General features: G+C 45.6%; 2 protein-coding genes across 3 annotated transcripts in view; both read left to right on the top strand.

Annotated features, from left to right (window-relative positions):
• ldlrad4b (low density lipoprotein receptor class A domain containing 4b) overlaps positions 1–24,545 on the top strand; it is a 183,661-nt gene that overhangs the window by 96,786 nt on the left and 62,330 nt on the right. For both annotated transcript variants that reach the window (XM_080427226.1, XM_080427227.1), the window contains exon 4: positions 24,045–24,185. In XM_080427226.1, coding sequence (XP_080283352.1) covers positions 24,045–24,185 — 141 coding nt within the window. The remainder of the gene's footprint in view (positions 1–24,044; positions 24,186–24,545) is intronic.
• On the top strand, positions 10,646–11,431 carry LOC308084445 (large ribosomal subunit protein bL20m-like). Its single transcript, XM_080427104.1, has one exon. The coding sequence runs from the start codon at positions 10,747–10,749 to the stop codon at positions 11,194–11,196; it is 450 nt and encodes a 149-aa protein (XP_080283230.1). The 5' UTR covers positions 10,646–10,746; the 3' UTR covers positions 11,197–11,431.

Raw genomic sequence — 24,545 nt, 5'->3', positions numbered from 1 at the left:
TTGCATACAGTGTGTGTGTGTGTGTGTGTGTGTGTGTGTGTGTGTGTGTGTGTGTGTGTGTGTGTGTGTGTGTGTGTGCGTGCGTGCGTGCGTGCGTGCGTGCGTGTGTGTGTGTGTGTCTCATGTCAGTGGGTGGGTGGGTGTGTGAGTGGGCAGAGAGTTAAAACCTTGACAGTGAGCAGACAACCGGAGGATATTTCCTTGAGGTTTCTCTGTATTTATGCTAATCACTGAATATTAACCTTACACTACCCAGAATCTTCAGTTGCAAAGCACACATGGGACACATTCTCATCTTATTTTATTGCTCATCTTGAGTGACATCATAATTTACGATTAATGATTAAAACAGGCATCGCTACTGCATTTGATTTGGCTGAATTGCGAGGACTGTTGCTATGACAATGATGCTAGCTGAATTTCAACAACAAAATAATGTGATGGGTCTCACTCTCATCTGCAGAGCACTAACCCATAACTACTAGTTATATATACCACAATGCACTGTGGTACTAGATAGAGGTGCAAAAGTTAATCAAACTAATTGATTTAATCGATTATAAAAAAATATTTAGTTAATTAAATAATTGGTAACTAATCTAGCTAGATAGCCAATCTACAAGCTACAAGCTCACAGCGCTGTGATGCAACACGAGCTTGTAGATCTGCTATTTTCACTATTGTTGCAAAACACATTTGTGCTGCAAAGTGTCAAATAAAGACAGATCGATTATGCGATTAATCGAAAAAGTAATTGACAGAATAATCTTAATGTAAATAATTGATAGTTGCAGCCCTATGTTCACCCTGTTTAGGATTAATAAAGAAACAGATAGTATGCTGATCTTCGGGCACTTTACATTCAGCCCTGTGCCTACGACTACAGCACTCCAATGCCAATATCTCATGTTATAGCTCTCAGTTTCCCGTAATATTGCTGAATTATACATGTGTATGTGGGTTTTATGCCATTCTATGCAGTCATAATACCACATGTGAAAGTGTAACTATGCAAACAATTGGACCCTGTTTTTTGCCCAGAATGCGTTACAGTAATTGAGCCAGGGCACTTTTGTCTAGAACGAAACCATTTTATTGCGGTGATAATATATTATGCATTATATTTGGTGATGTGGCTCTGCTCCAGACAGACTGTGCAAGCATGACACAGACTCTGAGATCATGAACCCCACTGAAGCAGAGGTACACAGTTATTACGTGGACCCTCTGAATACGCTGTCTCAGGTGCAGATGCAGAATCTCCCATCAAATGTCCAATTGAGTTGATACTCTACAGGCTGGAGGACCATGACTCACAACAGTGTGTCGTGTACTTGAGCATGTACTTGTTCAACAAACCGCTCAGTGACTTGTCCATTGCCAGTCTGAAAGAGACCACTCACATCATGCTAGAAATGCCTCATGGTGGCCTGGACCGCTGGCTTACAGTGTGTCGTAGGTTTGATATTGATATTGAAAAGTATCATTATTATTATTTATATATTTTTAATATAACTAACAAGCTACTCTTGAAGAGCAGCTAAAATGTTCATTTTGTATTTGGTTATAGGAGTTTTGCTGCAAAATTGTGCACTAGCTACAACTGGGTGGGGGACCCCTGACTCGAACAGGAATAGAGTCTTTTGCAGTAGCGTGTATAAATGAAGGCATTAGACAGATAACATTCTCCTAGTCCGTGAAGGATCAATATTTGCCCAGCTGATGAAAGGAAGGCTGAGCCTTCCATCGCCTTAACCGGATCATCAAAACAGACGTCACAATCAAAAGCAACACCCAGACTTCTATCTGCAGGCTCAACATGTCTGATAAGTTACCAATGTTATCTTGAATGGGTTTCGGAGGCCAGAGAGATAGAACAGTGTTGACTCTATTTTTCTTCCATTAATGTGGGGGGACTGTCTCCCACTTGATAACTGAAAGGCAAACCTAGTTATGCTACGGAGCCGGCGGGGCCTCCGAGAATTCAGGATAAGCATTTTCTGTTTTGTTTGTTTGTTTTTCCAGTGGTCAATTAGTATAGATAATTATCTCCGTCAGGATGAAAGCAAGATTATGTTTTCACCCTTGTGTGTTTGTATGTCAGGGGTTATTCTCACACAAGAGGCCAAGCTTCTTTTGAACACTGCCAGTAGGGCAAGGAAGTATCTCCACGCATCTATTTAACTTTTTCAATTTTCAATTACATTTTCTATATTTAACTTGAATTTTGTAATTGGGGCCAGATCATCAGACTGAAACCCTACCCAGATATGAAGGCAATAAGGCATACATTATGTCATAGATAGATAGATGGCAGATGTAATAGACCTACCTCTGGGAAGAAAAGTATTATGCACTTCACTGAGTGCATGAACCTCTACAACACTTAAACCCCAGCATCCGTATTCTGGGGAAAACTTTCGCAGAAAGCAGCAGATCAAGCTTGTAGATCGGCTATTTTCAGCGAAGATATTTAATGTAGAGCGAAAACCAAAAAAACACTAGTATAGAGCCCTGAGGGACTCAACAACGTATGGGGTTTAAGTGGTTAACCATACTGGTTGTACATTATACACGCTTTGTTTCCAATGGAACTGTGGGATGTGTGCTATGAAAATACTCTTGATGTGAACCCAAAAGGATGTCACCAAACCCACTAAGTAACCACACAAAAAAGAAGAAAAAAGAAAAACAGTGGATTAGGGCTTCTAAACTGGCCCAAAGCAATGGAAATTTATGAAACAGGAAGGTTCTCAACTGCAGAAAAACATTTAATAAAGCCCTTCAACAGTGTAGAGTAAAGGCTGGTGGATTTTTCCCCAGGTAGTGCTACACCAAAAATTAAGCCATCTATAACTAGTGTGATAACTATGTTATCACACTAGTTTATTTTGTTAAATGAAAAGTATTTATACTTAGGCCCTGCCCTAGTAGTAATTCATTTGTGTACACCTTTGGGACGCACAAAGGTATGGCACGTCGAACATCGCCGATCTTCAAGCCCACAACGCGTTGTGGTGACGCGTTGTGGGCTTCTGCGATACTGTCGTGCATCGAAGCATAACTAGAGGTTACGAATGTAACCCCGGTTTTAGTAGGTTCGGAGTTTACTACTCACTGTGGGATATCAGCGCCCTCAGGCGATGAGACAGAGCAACACACACGCTCCCGGTGCCAATACTGATTGGCTAAGGGTATGTCACGAGTCCGGAAGACCCGGGAGTATAAAGCTCCCTCGTGACGTAGGCTCTTCCTCTTAACATTCTCCTCTCTGCATGCCAAATGCGCACAGAAAGGGGTGTCTGGTGAGTAGTAAACTCCGAACCTACTAAAACCGGGGTTACATTCGTAACCTCTAGTTTTACCACGGTTCTCCGTTTACTACTCACTATGGGATTCATAAACCCCCCTTGAGGTAATGAGCCACACAACCCTGACAGGCCCGCACGTCCCTCAGCCCCTAGGTCCCGCCCACACGGACGTGACCTATGGCCCCATGGGCGCCCCCAACCCACCGGGCTGGGATGCGGGATAGATAATCAAGCTAGGCCCTGACAGACTCCAGAGTCCGCCTATTTACTAACAGGCAGACACAAGCCTGCCTCATAACTCAATATGAGGAACAGGGCCCCATCTCCTGGGAGCCAGCCCAGCTGGTCCCACGGAAACCCCAGAGGAAGTCGAGAAATAGGGAGAAAGCCCCAAGCCTACTCCCTTCCCTCCACTGGCCTGGAGGCAGCCGCTACGCCTAGGACCGCGCGCGCCAAGGATGACGCCGCCACGTCCAGGCTGTAGAAAACCGCAAAAGTCGATTGGGACGACCAATTCGCGGCTGCACAGATCTCCTGGATCGAAGCTCCCCTGTAGAGAGCCCAGGATGTAGCCATGCCTCCAGTAGAGTGAGCCCTCAGACCCTCCGGGACAGGGGCACCACTACTCACATAAGCCAACCTAATGGCATCTCGGATCCATCTAGAAAACGTTGCCTTATTGACCGCCTTCCTCTGAACCCCAAGGCCCAAAAGAGACAAAGAGCTACGTCGATGAGCGATTGGCCGCTGTCTTCTGACAATAGAGCTTCAACTCTCACTGGACAGAACAATGCAACCGCCTATCCTCCGCCGAAACGAAGGGAGGCGGATGGAAGGCTACCAACTCACCCGGATCCGGGGCCACCCCGGTCCTGGTAACGAACGTCAGGTTAGGTTTAAGCAAAACCCTCCTGTCATTGTTAAAACACTTCATGCACTCCGGACTCATCAGGAGTGCATGCATGTCACTGACCCGTTTAGCCGTAGACAGGGCCACCAAGAGGACCGTTTTGAGACTAAAGATCCTCAGATCCACAGACTCAAAAGGCTCGAACGATGGACAGCATAGTGCCTCCAGCACAACCGTCAGATCCCAGGCTGGGAACAGTGGCCTGTTACCCGGCCTGGCTCTCCTGGCGCCGCACAAAAACCGGCGCACCAAGGGGTGCTGGCCCACCGTCTTGCCATCGAAACTTCGTGGCAAGCGAAATGGCCGCCCCAAACACCTTCACTGTTGAGAAGGATAAATCCCGATCTAGCCTTCTCTGCAGAAAGTAAGAATGCTACACACCGAGGCCTGGAAAGCCACCACCACTGGTGACTGTTCCAACCCCCATCTGACCTCGTAAGCATTCCTCGTGGACACGGCCCTTGCGCCCTGGATGGTAGCCATCACGTCAGGGGGAAGGCCACACGAGCTCAAATTCACCCTCTCACGGGCCAGACCCATGGGTCTAGGTCCTGAGGGCGTCCCCCCTCCCTGCCGCAGCAAGTCCCTGCCGACAAGGAGGGCCCAAGGCACGTCGTGAAGGAGAGGAGTTATCTCCTGACCTCTACGTGTCCCATGCTGGGGCCACCAGCAACATCAACAACCCTCGGAGCCTGACCCTCCCCCACATGGGGAGGATCAGCTCTATTGGTGGGAAAGCATAAAGCAGTTCGTTCAGGAGGCTCGGCACCTGGAACGCCTGAATGGACGCGAGACGTGAGTCGCATCACAGCGCCATCTCGCACGCTAATCCGTCCAACACCAGGGAGGCCAAACCTTCCTGCTTGTTGACATAGCACATGGTCGTGGTGTTGTATGTTCTGATCGAGACATAACAACCCGGAAACCGAGCACCGAACTGTTTGAGAGCGAGGAAAAACTCCGCGAGGCTGGCGTCCGTGGTGATGACCTTCTGCGATATCACAGCGCCTATACTGACCCCCTGGGACAGAAAAGCCACCTGCGACCACGATCCGAGTGTCTCCACGACACCCTGGAAACACCACCACTTGCTGAAAGCCTGAGGTGAGTGGGATCCGAAGAGCCCGCTGCCACCTCTATACAGGTCTCATGTAGAACCTGCCCAAGCGGATCAAGTGAATGACTGAAGCCATGAGACTCACCGCCTGCATGCCTAGTTTGTAAGTGACTTGACGCCCTACGCGAAAAGACCTCACACAAGCTAAGACGCTGTCTAACCTGCCCTTGGACAGCCGCGTTCTGAGCGTGTTCGAGGCCAGCGAGATCCCCCAGAAGGTGGTCCGCTGAGATGGAACCAGAACGCTCTTCTGGACGTTGATTGTGAACATAGCGACGTCAGGTGGGAGAGGGCCACGGCCGTGTGCCGTGCCACCTCCTCCTCTGAGCCCACGGCAATTAACCAGTCGTCGAAGTTAAGTCGACAGACCGATCCCCTGTCGCCGCAGTGGAGCTATGGCCGCATTGGTACACTGCACGAGCAGGCTTAATGACATACCAAAGGGAAAAAACGTGTACTCGTACACTCCCCTTTGTAGCCGAAGTGCAGGAATTCTCTGTGTGGAGGCCAGACTGGAACGTGGAGGCAAGCAACCTAGAGGTTGATGCCCGCCCATCAGTGCCCCTGATGTACCGTTTTGCAACAGCTTTTACGGTCGTCAACAAAGAAATGGATACTTGTTGAGGCCCTTCAGATTCAGAAAGGGCCGTACGCCCCCCCCCCCCTTTTTTCTCACCAGAAAAAGCTTTGAACAGAAACCCAGGCGGTTCTGATTCGTAGATATTTCTCTGGTAACGCTCATGCTCGAGAGAGAGAGAACCTTCTCTCTTAGAGTCATGGCTGCTTTTATCTTCCGCATGAGAGAGACACACTCGTCTGACATAGGAAGTAACACAAGGCATGTGGAAAACACACCAGTTCAACCACAATGTGTTGTTGTTGTTCAGGGGAGCCTGGTCAGTACAACCACAGTGTGTCACTGCCGTACTGAGCTTAACCAGTAAAACACAGTGCAACGCTGATGTACTGGGATAAAAACAGATTCGGATTGCAACCCTCCCAAAAGCTGCTCACCGAGCGAGCGAGTCGGGAGGAGGCGCTGCTGTTATCAGTCCCGTGGGCAACGTGCACATTTCCACGGGGACCGATGACGTCGCCACGCGGTCCAGCGGACTCGTACTGTGGCGTCCATTAGAGACCGTTAGTGTCTGCCATGCTGTGAACAGGCCTGTCAGGCACAAAGGGCTCATAGAGGAGGCCATCGACGCCCAGGGACCCCCTGGGACCCCTAGCGTCGTGACCTCCTGACCGGGGCTGGATTACGTGCTTGTGTATTTTAAGACATTTTTAATGGAACAAAATAAAGCACAGAGACAGTGTAAAACAACATAAAAAGTTTAACATACTCTTATGAAAACCCTTTATGTGTGTCTCAAAGCACTCAATGAACCTGAGCCTCCATCGTGGTAGTGTAGACAAAGGGCTAACTAGCTTAGTTTGTAAGCTTAGCCTGGTCTAGTCTAGCCTAGCTACAGGTCGCTTTTAGCCTTTAGCTGCTACCTGTAGCTGTTTGGCTAACCAAGAACGAAGGAGAGCTATGCCCACCGCAGCGTTGTTTTAGGGGACTGGCTAAGCGCTGCACCAAAACAACACTGCTCTTTAACTGTGTCGATGTTAGTGAGGCTAGTCAGCCGCTAAGTGAAACAACATCAGCCTGACTCTATGGGCTCATAGAGGAGGCCATCGACGCCCAGGGACCCCCTGGGACCCCTAGCGTCGTGACCTCCTGGCCGGGGCTGGATAATGTGCTTGTGTACTTTAGTACATTTTTAATGCAACAAAATAAAGCACAAAGACAGTGTAAAACAACATAAACAGTTTTAACATACTCTTATGAAAACCCTTTATGTTTGTCTCAAGGCACCCAGTGAACCTGAGCCTCCATCGTGGTAGTGTAGACAAAGGGCTAACTAGCTTAGCCTGTAAGCTTAGCCTGGTCTAGTCTAGCCTAGCTACAGGTCGCCTTTAGCCTTTAGCTGCTACCTGTAGTTGTTTGGCTAACCAAGAACGAAGGAGAGCTATGGCCACCACGTGTTGTTTTAGGGGACTGTCTAAGCACTGCACCAAAACAACACTGCTCTTTAACTGTGTCGATGTTAGTGAGGCTAGTCAGCCACTAAGTGAAACAACAGCAGCCTGACTGGAGGCTATGCTAACCTAGCATACCATAGCTAGTAATAGTCACGGCTAACTCACCAGGAGTGAAGAGACGTTGACATCCGTTTCCATGGAAACAGGTGACGTCAACACCTAACCCAGGCCTGTGCAAGCGTGGGGGTCACGTGACTGAGTACGGAAGCATTCCACACTGCTCCCTTGGTGTTTACAAAGTCCGTCGCCATCTTGTCTAGGCTTCTTGGCCTGGCTAAAGGAAGCGACGGAGCCACCTCCACCGAAGGAAGCACTCTGTCGCTCTCCAGAGGCTGGCGTGACACGGTGCTTGGCAGGTTGTAAATATTGGGGTGACCTTCGACCCGCGCCGCCATCTTGCAAACCTTCCTTCCCACAGTGGGCCTCTGTCGCCCTCTGCCGGATGGATGGTAGAATTGGAAAATTTTGGCGTGACCCATGTACACTGGCGTATAGAATTAGCAATGGGTTTATTACCTTTGTCTTGTTCATAGCATGCACAGTATTCATCCCAGCAGCGTTTGGAAAGTCACCAAGGGACAGTCCAAGCGCTTTGGGCTTATAAGGGGTGGTTATCAACACGGGGACCACCTAGTGATCCCTATGCGTCGATGCACCCCGACAGTTGTTGAAAACAGGCAGGGAAGTATCCCATTATTGTCTATCATGCTGTGAAAGCAGGCCTGATAGGCACAATGGGCTTATAGAGGAGGGCATCGACGCCCGGGGACCCCCAGGGACCCCTAGCGTCGTGACCTCCTGACCGGGGCTGGATAGTGTGCTTGTGTATTTTGGGAAATTTTAATGGAACAGAATAAAGCACAGAAACAGTGGAAACAGCATAAACAGTTCAACATACTCTTATGAAAACCCTTTATGTGTCTCAAAGCACCCGATTGTAGCCCCGTCCTTCGTGGTACAGACGCCGGTCTGAAGAGGCTAACGAGCTGGTGTTGTCCTAGCGAGCAAGCTAAGCTAGAAACAACCTGTTGCTTAGTGAGGCTAGCCATTCGTTGAAACCAGCCGCCACAGGTTCGAGGATCTCTTCCTCGGTGGCTGCGGGAGGTTCTCCCCGTCCGGGGCTCATCGTGGACACCTCCTGGGTGTCCTGGTACGACGGGAGCTCCAGGAAATCTTCCCCGTCCTCCGCCATGTCGTCATCGTGAAGAGCCATCGACTCCTCACTGGCAGGGGGGGAGGGAGGGCCGCTGCTAGCATGCAGACAGGGACAAGCCCCCATCGCAGCGGGAGGTGGCGTCGTGGACGCTTGACGCTCTAGTCTTGGCATCGGCACCGGTGGGGGTCCCATGAGCCGGGGGGCCGCTCGTGCTGCCCGACTGGGGTCCCCGGTCCGGTGGCGGTGGAGGTCTCACCGTTATCTCGTCTAGTCCAGCCGACCAGGGTCCTAGCCCTGACGAGCCGAGCGTCAAGTTGAGAAACGGTTAACCTCGTGCAGTTAGGGCACGCATCTGTCTCACCCGGGTGGGTCCTGGCGCAGAACGCGTGATCGACCCCCAAGCAGTGGATGAAGACGCGGTGGGGGTCGTCTGCGGCGATGAGGGGGTCGCATTCCGCGACCCCGCAACTCCTCGGTGGTTCCATCTTGGTCCTCGGTCTGGGAAAACAACAGGCTAAAGCCTAGCCAGTAGCGTAGCCTAGTAGCTGCTAGTATTAGCCTAGCCACTGAATGAATGAATGAGCTAGTAGCTGCTAACCGGTGTTAGCAGCTAACCGGCTTTTTCAGCTAACCGGCTTTTCCAGAACAGACCAAGAATTCAGGAAAACTGAGAGGATAGGTAAATAAATAAATACTTAATAATAAGTTCCGGGAGAAAACTTATTTGCAAGGATTTTCCCGTGGGGAAATACTCCGTATTCCCTCGTTGGGTTTAAGTTGAAAAATTTCTTGCTTTGTTGTGTGTGAATTTCTGCGCATTCGCTTGCAGAGTGGAGAAAAGAGGAAGAGCCTACGTCACGAGGGAGCTTTATACTCCCGGGTCTTCCGGACTCGTGACATACCCTTAGCCAATCAGTATTGGCACCGGGAGCGTGTGTGTTGCTCTGTCTCATCGCCTGAGGGCGCTGATATCCCATAGTGAGTAGTAAACGGAGAACCGTGGTAAAACTCAGCATAGACATACAAGTATAGAAAGCAAAGCTTACCAACCAGGATAAATATGGTGGAATGAGCAGCAGCAGTCAGTGCAGTTCTATGCGTAGGCTACAGTATGTGTGATTATATCTATGTGCAGAGTGCTGGATACCTGCACTCAAAGAGCCCGGTTCACTCGCATTGAAGAGTGAACTGCGCATGAGCAAAACTTTATTATGGCAATGGTAAAGATCTGTGTGCCCAGAGAAGTAAGTTAAGACAACATAGATCATTTTTTTACTCTCTAGTCATTAACTACTGTATATAATATTTACCTTTTGTTTGCCTCACATCTAGAGTTCAAGCCGCTATGCGGCCCTCACACCTACATAACACTGCCAATCCCACCAATATGTCTGAGTCATAGTGTTTGGGGCTTTGTCAGACTACCCGTTGTACCCGTCTGCCTGTGTCCCTTTGTGCCCATATATGAAGATGTCTGTTTTTGTCTGTCTACCTGTGTCCCTTTTATGCCCATATATGGAGATATCTGTATATGTCAGTCCTTGTCCCTTTTATACCCATATATGGAGATCTCTGATGTCATCAGTATATGCCCATATATTGGAATGGCCATATATGATCATATTGGTTGGATCGGCGGTTCTGGACAACTGGATATCCGAACTACTCGACGGCAGGCACCGCACACCCTCGTGTCCTTGCCGCTGCGCACGCCGAGTTTGAAGTCGCTCGGCGTGACCATATATGGCCATATATGGGCATAGCGGATCGGATCTGTGGCTCTGGACAACCGGATCTCTGTATCTGTCCGTCCTTATCCCTTTTATGCCTTACATGGAGATCGCTGATGTCATCAGTATTTACCGATATCCTGTATGGGCATGCTCTCTTTTGTGCCCATATATGGAGCTGACAGATTTTTTTTTGCGGGTGATGCCATGACGACACATTGAGGTTAGACAACACACTCCATATTTGTGCGTAGCTGCAAGTATGAACTCCTTATAAGGTTATGGCTGAGTCAGATTGACGTCAGAGTGACGTCAGAGGTCCGTCCGTCCATTGACTTCCATGCAGATGGAGCATATAGTTTAAGGTCACTTTAATGTAGTAAAGAGAGTGTTTAATAAAGTAGTCTATAATAATATTGACCGAATAGAAAATGGTGTTTCTGACATTATCATGCTGGGTACGAAACCGTGGACCTGACAGCTACTGGAAGATTCAAGAGCTTCTCAAGCATGCACGGCATTTCAGAGGCAGGAAGAATCGCTGCTACAGTCTGGCTGTTAAAGCCGTAAGAAGGGCCTTTGTCTACGCCACCAAAGCTAGGAAGCATAAGAAACGTAACATGCGATCGCTGTGGATTACACGCATCGCAGCAGCATCACGAGAGCATGGTATGAAGTACCCTGCCCTTATGCACAACATGATAAAGACTGGCGTTCAAGTCAATCGGCGGGTTCTTAGTGATCTTGCCATCACCGAACCTCGGTCGTTTCTCTCTCTAACGAAGCTGGCACAAGCACGGCGAGAGGAAGGATTCCGTGCGGCATTGGGCGATGGCTCAGAACCTGCTGGTGTCTTCTCTCTTGTTGTTCTTCATCAGTAATGATCCTGCCTTTTGATGTGTGATTGTGTGGACTTCCTATTGCTATTGTTGTTGTGTAGAGTGCTGCTCCTGGGTTCTGGATCATGTACATGCAATGGTTAAGCAGACTGCATAATAGGGCTGCACGATTTCATCAACAATTTTCAGAATTTGTGATTTTATGTTTCACAATTATGTAATCGTGGAAGGTTGGCAATGAATTCAAACACCTTTTATTTGGTGAAATGTTTGTTTTCACCAATAATCGTGATTACAATATTAGGCAAAACACAATTATCACTGTATCCATAATCGTGCAGCCCTACTGCATAGCTACTACAGTTGTTTCCTATGTCAGTTTTAAAAGCTGCTAGATTCAGTATTTATTTAGCATTCTGGGTTATAGTCATCAAATGGCCCTCCAATATATTTGTGAAAATGATGTCACAAATGTCCTTTCACAGCCATTAAGACAGCAGAGGAAACCATGCAAGGCATCAACCTGCTGATAGGGAACAGTTTATGGGTTTAGCGTCTTCTAGGGCTGCACGATTCTTGCTCAAATGTGAATCACGATTTTCCTCCATAAGAATTGAGATCACGATTCTCACACGATTCTCACACAATTCTCTTGTAAATATAAAAATATTAAGCAAAACAAATTAATTGAAAAAAAAATCGTCATAATTCAAAATCGAGATCGCTTAGGTGTCAGAATCGAGATCACGATCTTTTTTCGATTAATCGTGCAGCACTAGCGTCTTCCTCAAGCTCACTTTGACACTAACCCAGGGGAAGACAGGGATCTTACCGGAAACCTTTGGTTTCCTAAGGCGGCCACTCTACCTCCTGCTGAGCCACTACCAACTCCTTTGATTTGTGAATGTGATTATGAAATAGCTATGATCTTAATGCTCTCCTCCAAATACATTTGATAATCAGTCACAAACCAACTATGATACATTTCCCTGATGTAAGGCAGACAGATTATGTTGACTGTAAAACCTTTTGCCTCTGTACTGTAAATGTGTGTATTTTACCAATTCTTCTGGTAAACGTGAATGTAAAATGTGTTGTTGATTAAAGATTTTGTTATTCAAAAAAAAAAAAAAAAAAAAAAGAGGTCCGTCCGTCCGTCCGCCCGTCCGCCGGCCTGCCCGTTCACCCATTAGCCAATTTTAATATAGGATATAGAGAGTGATATTTATTCATAAAAGATCTAGGTTTGGGAGAGTTGGGGCGACGCACTAGCGCCCTCTATTGACGGGCCGCCACTGCTTAAAGGGACCACTGAAAAAAATATAGAAAAACATGCAGCACATCGAAACACGCTTCAAACTAGTAAGTACTTCTTCCTCAGGCAACGCCCTTGTTTTTTTTTGTCTGCATCTGAAAGCTTACGGAGATGAAAATTACGTAACCACAAGGTTCAGTAGTGCAAAGATGTGAATAATGCCGCATGCGTTCTGAACACATACGTTCATATACATATACGTTCGGAATGTGAGTATAAATGGGCCTCTAGCCAACCTCTTGCTGCAAACAAGCACTCCCCAAAAGATTAGCTCCAAAAAAGCCTGTCTGTGAAAGCGTTACTAACTGCCGTCTTTACCTTCACAGCCTGAAAAGCAGCACGGCACTATTTTCAGTCACTTGATGGTGCGCTTACACCTACTATACCGTCTCCCCACAGCAGTCTGTCGCAGCAAAAAATATTCCGTTATTTCCTGTTTAGTAAAAATGTATGAGACGGCGGAACTGTGAGGGATGACTTGCACCACAGGTCTCCAAGCAGAATCAAACCAGGGATTTTTGCGATTATGTTTTATGTAAATAATTTATCTACTGTAAATTCCAGGAATCTCTGTCTGTGTGTGTGTGTGTGTGTGTGTGTGTGTGTGTGTGTGTGTGTGTGTGTGTGTGTGTGCGTGTGTGTGTGTGTGTGCGTGTGCGTGTGCGTGCGTGTATTTTGGTGGCCCGTGATGGCGTCGTTATGCCTGATTTATACAGCACTTGGCTGCATGCCGAAAATAGCAGATATACAAGCTCACGCTGCGACGCGTTTTGAGCTTGTAGATTGCCTATTTTCGGGCCGCGACACCCACATTTAGTCTTAGTTTTAGTCATCATAGCTCAGTTTTTATTTAGTTTTCGTCAGTGAAATAAGGTAGTCGACGAACATTTTTCGTCATAGTTTTAGCCAACGAAGTCAACACTGCAGGGAGGAAGAAGTGTCAGTATGTATGGGAGGTGGTGATGTGTGACAAAGGTCTGTAAGACACTAGATTACAAATCCATGCTAGCAGGAGGCCCCTGGATAGAGTTGAAACGGTTAAAGTGCAGAGCACCGTTACTGCCATGGTGGCGTGACTAGATTTCCCCGAGGCGTACACAAGAACATTCAGCTCTTTACCTCCTCTCCATCTCTCTGTTTCACTGTGTGACTGTGTGTGTGAGTGTGTGTGTGTGTGTGTGTGTGTGTGTGTGTGTGTGTGTGTGTGTGTGTGTGTGTGTGCGCGTGCGCGTGTGTGTGCGTGCGTGTGTGTGTGTCTCTCTCTCTCTCTCTCACACGCACGCACGCACAAACACAGAGCAGTAGTGATGCACTGTCTGGACTGCAGGAAGGAGACACAGCCTGAAGGTCTCCCACTCTCTCTGTGTCTGTCTGCCCCTCTCTCTCTCTCTCTCCTCTCCCCCTCTGTCTGTAAAGTCTCTCTCTCTCTCTTCCCCAGTGTTCTGTACCTCCCTCTACCCCGCTGCTTCCATCAACCCATCATTTGCAGTCCTTCGCTCCCTCTCTCTGCTTCGCTCCATCTCCTCTCCTCTCTCCTTCACTGTGGGTGTCAATTCTGCCACCTCAGCACCACTCTGACATGCTTAATTATACTGGTCGAGCCAGGGAAGAGGAGAGGACGGAGGAGGGGAGGAAAGGAGAGGAGACGAGGGGAGAGGCGAGGGAGAGAGGAAGCTAGGAGGAGAGGGAGAAAAGAGGGCACAGAAGAAGAGGAGGGGAGGGTGTCGCAAGAGCAGAGGACAACAGCATTGGGGAAGAGAGCAGAGCAGAGGAGAGAGGAGCAGAGGAGTGGTGCAGAGGGACAGCAGCCAGGAAAGATGCCCCAATCCTTCATGCCTCACAAATGCATCTGCAGCACATTTATTACTTTACTGCCCTGCAAAGCTGCTGCTGCTCCCCTTTTATCAAGGATGCTGGCTGGAGGGCATTAGAGAGAGAGAGAGAGAGAGAGAGAGAGAGAGAGAGAGAGAGAGAGAGAGAGAGAGAGAGAGAGAGGGAGAGGGAGGGAGGGGAGGGGAGGGGGGGGAGAATACGTGACAGTAGTGGAAAGAGCTGAGAGTGAAAGCAACAAAAAAAAGATAGAGAATTTTGGAAACAAACTACCAAAAGGAATGCAGATACGAGAAAGTTTTACCAGTTGCCATGCAAAGTGGTGAAACAATCAGAAGCGGTGTAAATGCATGTAGTGTGTATGTTACATTGATAAGTGGAAAAGACAAGTTGGAGTTAAAGCAATATGTCACTTTGGGACTTCACACATGGGACGCATGTGATAGCTGCATCTGCATAAAAGCCTTTAAGATCGATTATATAACACATCTTGTTGTAAAATGGCGGAATTGGCTGACAAGACCATTAGCCTTGCTGGAAGGAGGGAATTGCAAAAAAATGTTGTGGACAAATGTTCTGGGACAGTGAAATATCTGTTTAATCCTCAACGGTGACATAAATGCCCTTTTCTTCTCCCTTTTCTTCGATGATAAAACGACCCTGTAAAAAGTGTGTTTATTTATTTATTATTTATTTATTTATTTCACTTAGAAAATCAATGCCACAAAACCCTCGGCCTGTCTGATGTGATTGTGTGATGGTAATAGGCTGACGTTCCCATTATCATTGGAAGGGATATGGGAAGGGGGATGCTTTTTTAAATGGCCTTAGTTATTACCACCACACAGGCCATAATGTAGTAGCAGCATGCTACAGTGCACTATGCTATAAACAGACAGTTGTATAAAGGTTTATAATGCTGGCCTTACAGCAGAAAGACATATGCTCTCTTGCTCTCATGTATGTACGTACGCACGCACGCACGCACACACACACACACACACACACACACACACACACACTCATGCATGTCTGTTTACTATCCTTGTGGGGACATCAAAACCAATTTTTCATAAAATTGACTGACCGATGCGAGGTACACCATTTCCCGGGCAAAGTGTTACAACACTGGCCATTTCTCTTTCAAAACAATTTGCCGCAAATCATGCCTCCAGGGCCAGGCTATGGGATGAGTCTATCCTCAGTTGGACTAAAAACTACAGTACAGGCTATGGGATGAGTCTTTCCTCATTTGGACTGACAACTACAGTACAGGCTATGGGATGAGTCTATCCTGAGTTTGCCTAACAACTTACCAACTAGCCAATTGCAGGTGAATAGTCTCTCCAGGCTATGGGATGTAGTGAGTACAAGTCTATGGGTTGTGTCATATACACAGACAGTACAGCTGTTTACCTTTTAGCTTATATGTACCTGAATATGAATATGTTGTTTGGATAAGCATAATATTGTTGATTTATATAATTGATTGATTTATATTGTAATATTATATTTCTTTGTCCATTCTGGACATAGGACTAATTAGCGGTTTAATTTACTACATTCTTGTAGTTTAAATTAAAAAAACAATTGCTGCTCACAGCAGCTCACAACGAGTCACACGTTGTGAGCTTGTAGATCTGCTATTTTCACAATTTTTGAGGGGAAATATTTGCTATTGACATGAACTTAAAACTAAGGACATTTTCTTTATGATTTTAGTTAGTTTTATAAACACAATAGCCTACAATTTCAGTTAGTTTTCTTTATTTTGTAAAGCTTCCTTTTTATTTTTATTTTAGTTAACAAAAATATTTTGTCAATTCTAGTTTAGTTAACTATAATAACTTCAATCTATACATCAAAATGAAGCATAGAATAGTTGTTTTTAGTGTGTTAAGCCCCCATTTTATACTTGGCTGTTGGATCTGCTATTTTCAAAAGATGAGTTCTGCGTAATGACTAATGAGTACTTTTACTTTTGGAACTTCTAAGTTTATTTTGATGCCAATACTTTTGTACCTTTACTCATGTAACTTTTTAATACCGGACTTTTCCTTGTAATGGAGTATTTCTACATTGCAGTATTGATACTTTTACTTAAGTAAAAAAAGTTGCTGGACGAGTATCCACTTGAACCCCACCAAAAATAGCAGATCTAAAAGCTCACTGTGGATCGGCTATTTTTGTTGATCGGCTATTTTTGGCAAATTTGGTATAGATGGAAAAAAAGCGGTCCAAGTACAGTTGCAACTCAGGTCTATTATAAGCCCATCCATAAAGAGTATACTCTCTACATTTACTCTACTTGAATTTTTTTTTGATATAACTACTGGGATGTACCACTATACATTTACAATCATTGACTATATAGATTGACTATACCAGTGGTTCCGAAACTTCTTAGCTCAAGACCCAAATGAGAAGATACTTTTGGGGGCTTTTTCAACCTTTATTGATAGGACAGTAGGCTGACAGGAAATGGGGGGAGAGATGGGGGGATGACATACAGCAAAGGTCGTCGGGAACGGGAGTCAAACCCGCGACACGCTGTCAAGCCGGAGTACCAGCATAAGTGGTATGCGAAATAATATGTATATTTTATTAATGTAGGAAACGAAAAAAGGGGATATTTACTAGCGACCCACACAAAATTGGGAAACAGTGGACTATACTATGCATATTGTACTTTAGCATGCTGTACTATTACTGCCTGTCATTAGCTTCATTATAATTATAATTCTCTTTCAAATCAAACATCTGTTTACACTGACTCGGTGGGGACGACTACAGAATATAGCGATAACTTTTCATTAATGTGTGTGTAGTAAATTAAACCACTAATTAGTGAAATCAAAGTCCTATGTTGCAAAGAGAATGGGTATTTTTATCTTGTGGTTCACCCACAATTATATGAATCAATTTGAAGAAACACAATATTCACAGACATGTCAATCATTAATTCATTAAAAATTCAATAAGAAATAAATAAATAAAAGAGCAACTTGGGGTAGAAGAAATTCCATCCCATTATTGTGCTTTCGCGAATTACTTATCCATATTCAGGTACATTCCAGCTAAAAGGTAAACATATTTTGGCCTTGCTGTCACAACTTGTAATTTCTTAGCCTGGAATCCAGATGGAGGCGCTCGTTCTTTTTTTTCACTTTGCTTCTCCGTCTGGCCATCATTCTATTTGACGTTTGATTTCCAAACATCACCAATTACGTAGGCAAGTCAGGAAGTGACTCGAATTTTACATTGGAAGCCACTGATACACAACCATAGAGTTAAAAATAAGTACACAACCCATAAAAATGGGTCCGCGAACCACAAATGGGTTCCGACCCACTGTTTGGGAAACACTGTAGTAGAAGTCATATGGATGCTGTGTAATGGATGTGTAATAAGTGAATGCCCTTGTTGTACTCTTCCTCTGAGCACATACTCGCCTCCTCCCATCCACCACCTCCTCATCACCATTAATGGTAAATGGTGCATTTATATAGCGGCTTTATCCTAAGCGCTTTACGATGTGCATTACATTCACCCATTCACACACACATTCATTCACACACTGATGGCAGAGGAAACCAACCTACTAATCGAGAGCCTTCCGATTCCCAAGCGGGCGCTCTACCTCCTGAGTCACTGCTGCCCTCATCATCATCTTTATCATAATCATGATTATGAATGCCATCCCCAAACACACACACGCACGCACGCACGCACGCACGCACGCACGCACGCACGCACGCACGCACGCACGCACGCACGCACGCACGCACGCACGCACGCACGCACGCACGCACGCACGCACGCACGCACGCACGCATGCACGCACACACACACACACACACACCCTTTCCATCTTCATCCTCCTTCTGCTCCTTCCTCTCCTATTTTTCCTCCTCGGCGTGTCGTTCTCCTCCATGTTATTGACTAAGACTAAGGACAGTTTCTCTGTGATTTTAGTTAGTTCTCCCTAGTTTGGTAAACACAAAATACTGTTTCAGTTAGTTATCGTTTGTTTCTAAAGCCTCATTTTTATTTTTGTTTTAGTTACCTAAAATGTTTTGTCAATTCTAGTTTTTGTTATTTCGTAACCCTGGTCCCCAGTTCAATTCCCGGCCAGCCGGACCATTTGCTGCATGTCACTCCTACCCTACTCTCTCTCCATGTTTCCTGTCTCTCTACACTGTACCTGTCAATAAAGGCAACCCCCCCCCCCCCAAAATAAGCTGAGGTAGATGAATGTCTGCCTGATTGACATGCACACAAACACCCCAAAATGTGATGGACACAGCGGAGTGGAGACAACAGGGGGAAGGGAGAGGATAGACAGAGGCAATGAAAAAGACGGAAGTAGTGAGAGTGGGAACTGGAAGGGAGACGGGGCTGAGCAGAAAGAGTGCAGACGAAATGGATAGAAGAGAAGATAGTAATAGAGACGGAGAGAAAAGAAGCTAGACAGACAAGTACAAAGTAATAGACGAGACAGAGTAGAGAGAGGAGAAGAGATGACAGAAGAGTGTAATGGAGGAGACAGCGAGAGACGGAGGGGAGTGGGGACGATGGACAGAAGAGGAAAGAGTAGCAAGAGGAGACAGAGTGAGAGACCGAGAGGGGGGGGGGGGGTGGGGGGCTCGCAATTCACTGAGGCTTCACTAATTGCCACTCACAAGAAGGGGAGCGAGCCTTTTCCAGAGAACGGTCATGCTGCTCTGTTCTTTGAATCGGATCTCTGTTCCTGGCTTTGTTTCCCTCCCCCCCGCCACTGTCTAGACAAGAGCAGAACAAGCTGTTCTTGTTGTGGGAGGAAGAGGAGAAAATGTGCAATGTCATTAGGTCGCTCACTGCCAGCCGGGCTGAAATTGGGTGGATCGGACGGACAAGCAACAGGAAGGCCCATGAGGTGTTTCTCTCTCTCTCTCTCTCTCTCTCTCTCTCTGTGTGTGTGTGTGTGTGTGTGTGTGTGTGTGTGTGTGTGTGTGTGTGTGTGTGTGTGTGTGTGTGTGTGTGTGTGTGTGTGTGTGTGTGTGTGTGTGTGTGTGTGTGTGTGTGTGTGTGTGTGTGTGTGTGCGCGCGCGCTGGTGTCGGGTGTGAGAGTGCATGTCGGCACACATGTAAACCTTTATGTCGCTGCATTAGTATGCGCGGGTGAGGCTGCTTTTTGTGTGCCTTTTGATTACCTGCTACAAGCCGCAGCAGACCCACATAGGAGACCGCATCCATTCTAATGAATTTCATTACAATGTTTTTCTTCTGCCGCTCCTCGGAGGGATTATTTCCCTTCCATCTCCCAGTCCGCTACCTTGCCATGGGCATAATTCTGAAAGCAAGACTACCTATTAGAAATGTGAAGATGAGGGCTTGATTGGCGTGCCTCGATTTGAGCTGTGTGATCACATTAATTAAGGAATATTGGTTTGGTGCAGGAGGCTCAAACTGCTGATTTGTTACCATGGCAAAAGATATCATTTCAATAAATACTGTGTATCATTGGTGTGATCCCTCCAACTTTCTTTGTCTCATGCACTATACTCGCACCAGGCAATAATCATTTCCATGACAACATTTATTTTTATTCTGCAGTCGCCATCTTAAGTTTCATTAAAATAAAATGACACAGTGCCCTTTGCAATGATTCCATGTTTGTGGTTTCATCCCTAAAGCCGATGCGATGCGTTTGTGAGCTTGTAGATAAGTCAAGTGTAATACAGATATCAACCCCAGTTGCAGTAAAACATTCCCCCCCGGTGGGTATAACTTTTTGCTCTCCAGGAATAGTGCGTGCGATAGTATCATCTCTGCAGTGTGACCAATTCAGTGTGATGAACAACTCTTCCAGGGACACTCAATAACACAATAATGCACATGAAGATGATGACATACAACAGGCCTATCAACAGTGCCTCCCCCAATTCGTCAAATGACTGTCAATTTCAGTGCAAATGAGCTCGTTCTCTTAGTAACTACATCAGGGGTCTTCAACGTTTTCAGACCAAGGACCCCTTGGCTGAGAGAGAGAGAAAGCAGGGACCCCATTATATATTGTATAAATAAAAATTGTTTTCATAGATTTCATCGGCAGCTTCATAGACTTGTTTCACAGCACTATCATGTTGGATTCATGTTAATGTGTATTTTCAGACATTTAACCATGCTCTTAAACAATACTTAGTAAACTTGACCTTTCACTCTGTACTTTCTGTACTGTACTTTTTTTCCCCCTATACCAAACCACTTTGCCGAAAATAGCAGATCTACAAGCGCACAACGCCTCGCAGCGCGAGGCGTTGTGTGCTTGTAGATCTGCTATTTTTGGGTAAAGTTCTCCTCAGAATAGGGATGCTTGGTTGAAGTGGTTAATGTAAAAATCAGATTCGGCGGACCCCCTGTAGTAACTCTGAGGACCCCCTAGGGGTCCCGGACCTCCTATTGAAGACCTCTGAACCCCACCGTCCCTATTCTGGGCATGTCATATAATAGGTGGCCTTTCGGTGAAGAGATTTGGTGTAGAGGAAAAAAAAAAGATCCCTGGGGGACCCCGGTCGATGAAGTATACAGGATTTATTAAGCAAACTTTAGGGATCAGGTTTATTTGAACCTATCAGTCTCTCTCAAGATTAATTAATGCCCAATTTATCAGTTAAGCTCACTTCCTTCACTCCATAGAAAGGAAGTATGGTCGGTTGAAGCTCAGGGACAAAGGAGCATGAAATATAAACTCCATATTAGGCCCTAGCTGTATGTCATATCGTTGCTGTCAGGTGGAAACCTTGTATGTCCAAAATGTAAAAAAAAAATTTGGGCGGTGAAACCGCCCCTATAAGTGAGGTTTGGATATTTGTACAATTATCCTGCGCTGTGATTGGCCAAAAAGTACCCCGCCTAACCCTGCACCGTGATTGGCCAATCACAGTCTATTCAGGACTGTGATTGGCCAGTGTCACATGACACATGTGCATAGCCCTATATAAGAAACCATAACTTTAAAAAAAAACATAATTTTGTTTTTTTTAAGTTATGGTTTTGTCCATCATAAAGAGTGTTTCAATAAATGTATTTATTTTTTGTACATGATTGGTTGACTCCATTCAGTATTGTGATTAGCTAGCAAGACACCGCCCACTTCACACAGGGTGTGATTTTTTACATTTTTACTGAAAACCAAGCCTTTAAAAAAACGTTGACTTGTGTGTTTACAAAACTAACAGAAATTATGGAGATTTTAGTCTTTGTCAATATTTCATACATAAGCCTAATATTTTCTATAGTAAAAACTTTCCAAAATGTTCAAAAATTGTCGTTGCTTGTAGATCTGCTACTCAGTATGTATTGTGACGCGTTGTAAGCTTGTACAGTACATCGCTATTTTCAAATAGCCAGTGTATACGGGGTTATAAGTGGTTAAAAACAGATTTTGATGCTGTATTAACACATTTTGCTGGGGACCCCCTGGAACCCCCTTAAGGGCCCCTGGCCTGGGGGTCCCCGGACCCCTACACACCTACGCCAACCTCTACAGGGACTGTACACTATAGGGGGAATGGGCATAAAGACAAAAAGAAAATTACAGAGACTTTAACCATGGTATAGGTGGGATAGTGCACAGTGAGCAATAAAGTCAGTTATGAAAAATAACCGCAAATAGCACCTTCCCTGTTGTGTGGTTATTATAATTTCATAAATATATCCTACTTAATGGCTTATTCAGGCCGTTGTCTCATTATTACAAGAAATGGCCTTACTAACGTACGATAAGTAGTTTGTCTGAGCTGATACATGCAGCTGTACAGATATTCTGTGAAGAAATGCATTTGGGGCGGTATGAGTTGGCTAGCTATAATGTATACACACAAACTCTCTTACTATACTCACCATCCAAGCCATCATAAATCTGACTGCTTTTGGTTATTTTTCATTTTGAATATGTAACTTTTTGGCCTTATCTTTTTTAAGACACATTTCTTATTTTATTTTACATTTCTGTTTCGGCTCACATTTCATGGACTGCTAATGGGAAGTGTGTGAGTGCAGCTCTCAGAGCATGGCTGCACTAAACCACACACATCACCCTCCAGGGTATACTAGCCTGGCCTTGCTTTCCAGTGCATCAAACACTTTGTTGTTGTTATTTTCAGTTCTTATGAATTAAGTTCAGTACAATTATTCACCCCTTCCCCCCCAGAGAGTTTTTTTTCCTTTTGTTTACTTTTGCAATTAATGGGTTTTTCCCCCTTCAAACCTGATTTTGTTAATCAGGCATATGAATATTTAGGTCATAAAAAAAAGAAGCATTTTGGTAATATCCGTGACAGTAGCACATTATGGTTTAGGGGCTGTGGCACATCAAAGGCCCATCTGAAAAGCTGTTTATTTATTTGTTATGGAGAGCGCTTTTTGCCTGACCTCGTTTCTCTGTGAACTTGATGCATTAACGCTGCTCTGTGTCGGCGCTCGCAGGTAAAATAATTCATTTTACGTGACCTTGCACATTCTGAGTCATAGATAACAGGGAGAGTGACACACAATAACTCAACCTTTTGAAGATGTTGTCATCCTCAGATTATGGTCGTTGTACTTTAAATTGTTCCTTTGCATGCTATTTATTTTGACCCTTGATAAAGGATTCCACAATACCACTAACATTTGAACTTGCTTCATGTACAGTAGGACTTTAAAGGACTACTTGTTAGCCGTGGTCCTCCTCACAAACTTTTAGTGAGCCATTTCCAGATACACAGTAAGCCTATTCTCACAGAATACTCACAGAATACTTCAAAACGATGGAGCGAGCATGAACAAAAAACATTTCACCCATTGCGTGACAAATAAAAATGATTCTGATCCTACAGGAGTGATACAAAACAAACACCAAATATCTCAACAACAAAACAAGAACAAATGACATACATCATATGTGAGACTGGGATACCGGGTTGTAACTTAATGCATGAACCCTTTCCGACACTCTTTTATTTGGAAAATCTGTGTATATAAAACATAAGTTTTACATCGCTTTTGTCTTTTTTGCGTTCTGGTGGGTGTCCCGGTGGTGCGAGCCGTTCTCGCCAGGCAGGCAGAGACCTGGGGGAGTGGACACAGCGAAAAACAAAGAGGCTGTACAGTATATGCAATATTAATCAATTCTGAACAACTACGGGATCTATTTATCGGCTACAATGAATAGTTTGTTTAGAAACAAGCTGCGGCAGTCCTGCCTGTGTCTGTCCTGTCTGTTCCCAGCTCTGTTCCCAGCACCGGCCAGTGAAAGCCGCCTGTGTTTACTCTGAGGAGCGCTGTGGCTCGCTTACACGCTCACCCAGAGCATGGGAACATTACCCTCCCAGAGCAGGGGAACATTTCCAAGCATATCATTGGCTGTTAATCGGCCCAATCACCAAAGGTCGCGCAAACGTCACTTTCTCCTCGTCATCTTTGTTCGACTGGGATTGGTATCCCAGTCAAAAACTCAAAAGATAGTGAACATCCAATCTCAGGGCATGCCTGTCATTGGTATAGAGTTGAAGAGTTTGTCAAAATACCATTTATTGACTATACTGTATGCGATTCATATACTGTACCATCTATCTACTCTACCAACCTTACTGGAAAGCAGTTTGTTCAATGTATTTGTTCTAACCCCCTTTTCTTTTTTGTTGTTTTTCTTTCCATTTCCTTTTCGGCCTGACTCTGTCCCTCTGCCTATCCATCTCTCTCTTTTTAACCCGACATATAGAGTGCAAGTTCCACTGCACCAATGGTAATTGTTTGCGTCTGGGCTCGCTGATCTGTAACCAGCTGAACAACTGCGGGGACAACAGCGATGAGGAGAACTGTCCCGTGGTCACCCAGCACCCGCCGCCTGGCATCTTCAACTGTGAGTACTGATATCAGCCCACTGCTTCACCTCTCTTGTTTGTCGCTATTGATCTCTCCATCCTCCCATCCCACCTTCAGCTTATGAGCACTGCAAGTGCAAGGTCCGGATTTCAGTGTGTCTGTAGCCCATTGCTCTTCAGTTTTCTGCTACTATATACTCCAAATCCCCACATTTACCTGTGAGTACTTTAGGCTCTGTGGCTCTCTGCTTCTCACTGGGGTTCAATCTCTTAATCCCCATTTGCTCTCTGCATGCAACCCTGTCTTCACCTCGAGTACCATGTGCATTTTCTGCCGTGTATCCTTCTCTTTCACTGTCTCTCCATCTCTCCTATCCCTCCCTGTCACTCCTGCTCTC

The sequence above is a fragment of the Gymnoscopelus braueri genome (assembly GCF_963280865.1).
Source record: "Gymnoscopelus braueri genome assembly, chromosome: 4".
Lineage (NCBI taxonomy): Eukaryota > Metazoa > Chordata > Actinopteri > Myctophiformes > Myctophidae > Gymnoscopelus > Gymnoscopelus braueri.
The sequence above is the reverse complement of the archived record's forward strand: the minus strand, read 5'-3'. Positions and strand labels throughout refer to the sequence as shown.

Coding starts and splice junctions, on each gene's coding strand:
- LOC308084445 (XM_080427104.1), top strand. CDS start 10,747: ATGGTGTTTCTGACATTATCATGCTGGGTACGAAACCGTGGACCTGAC.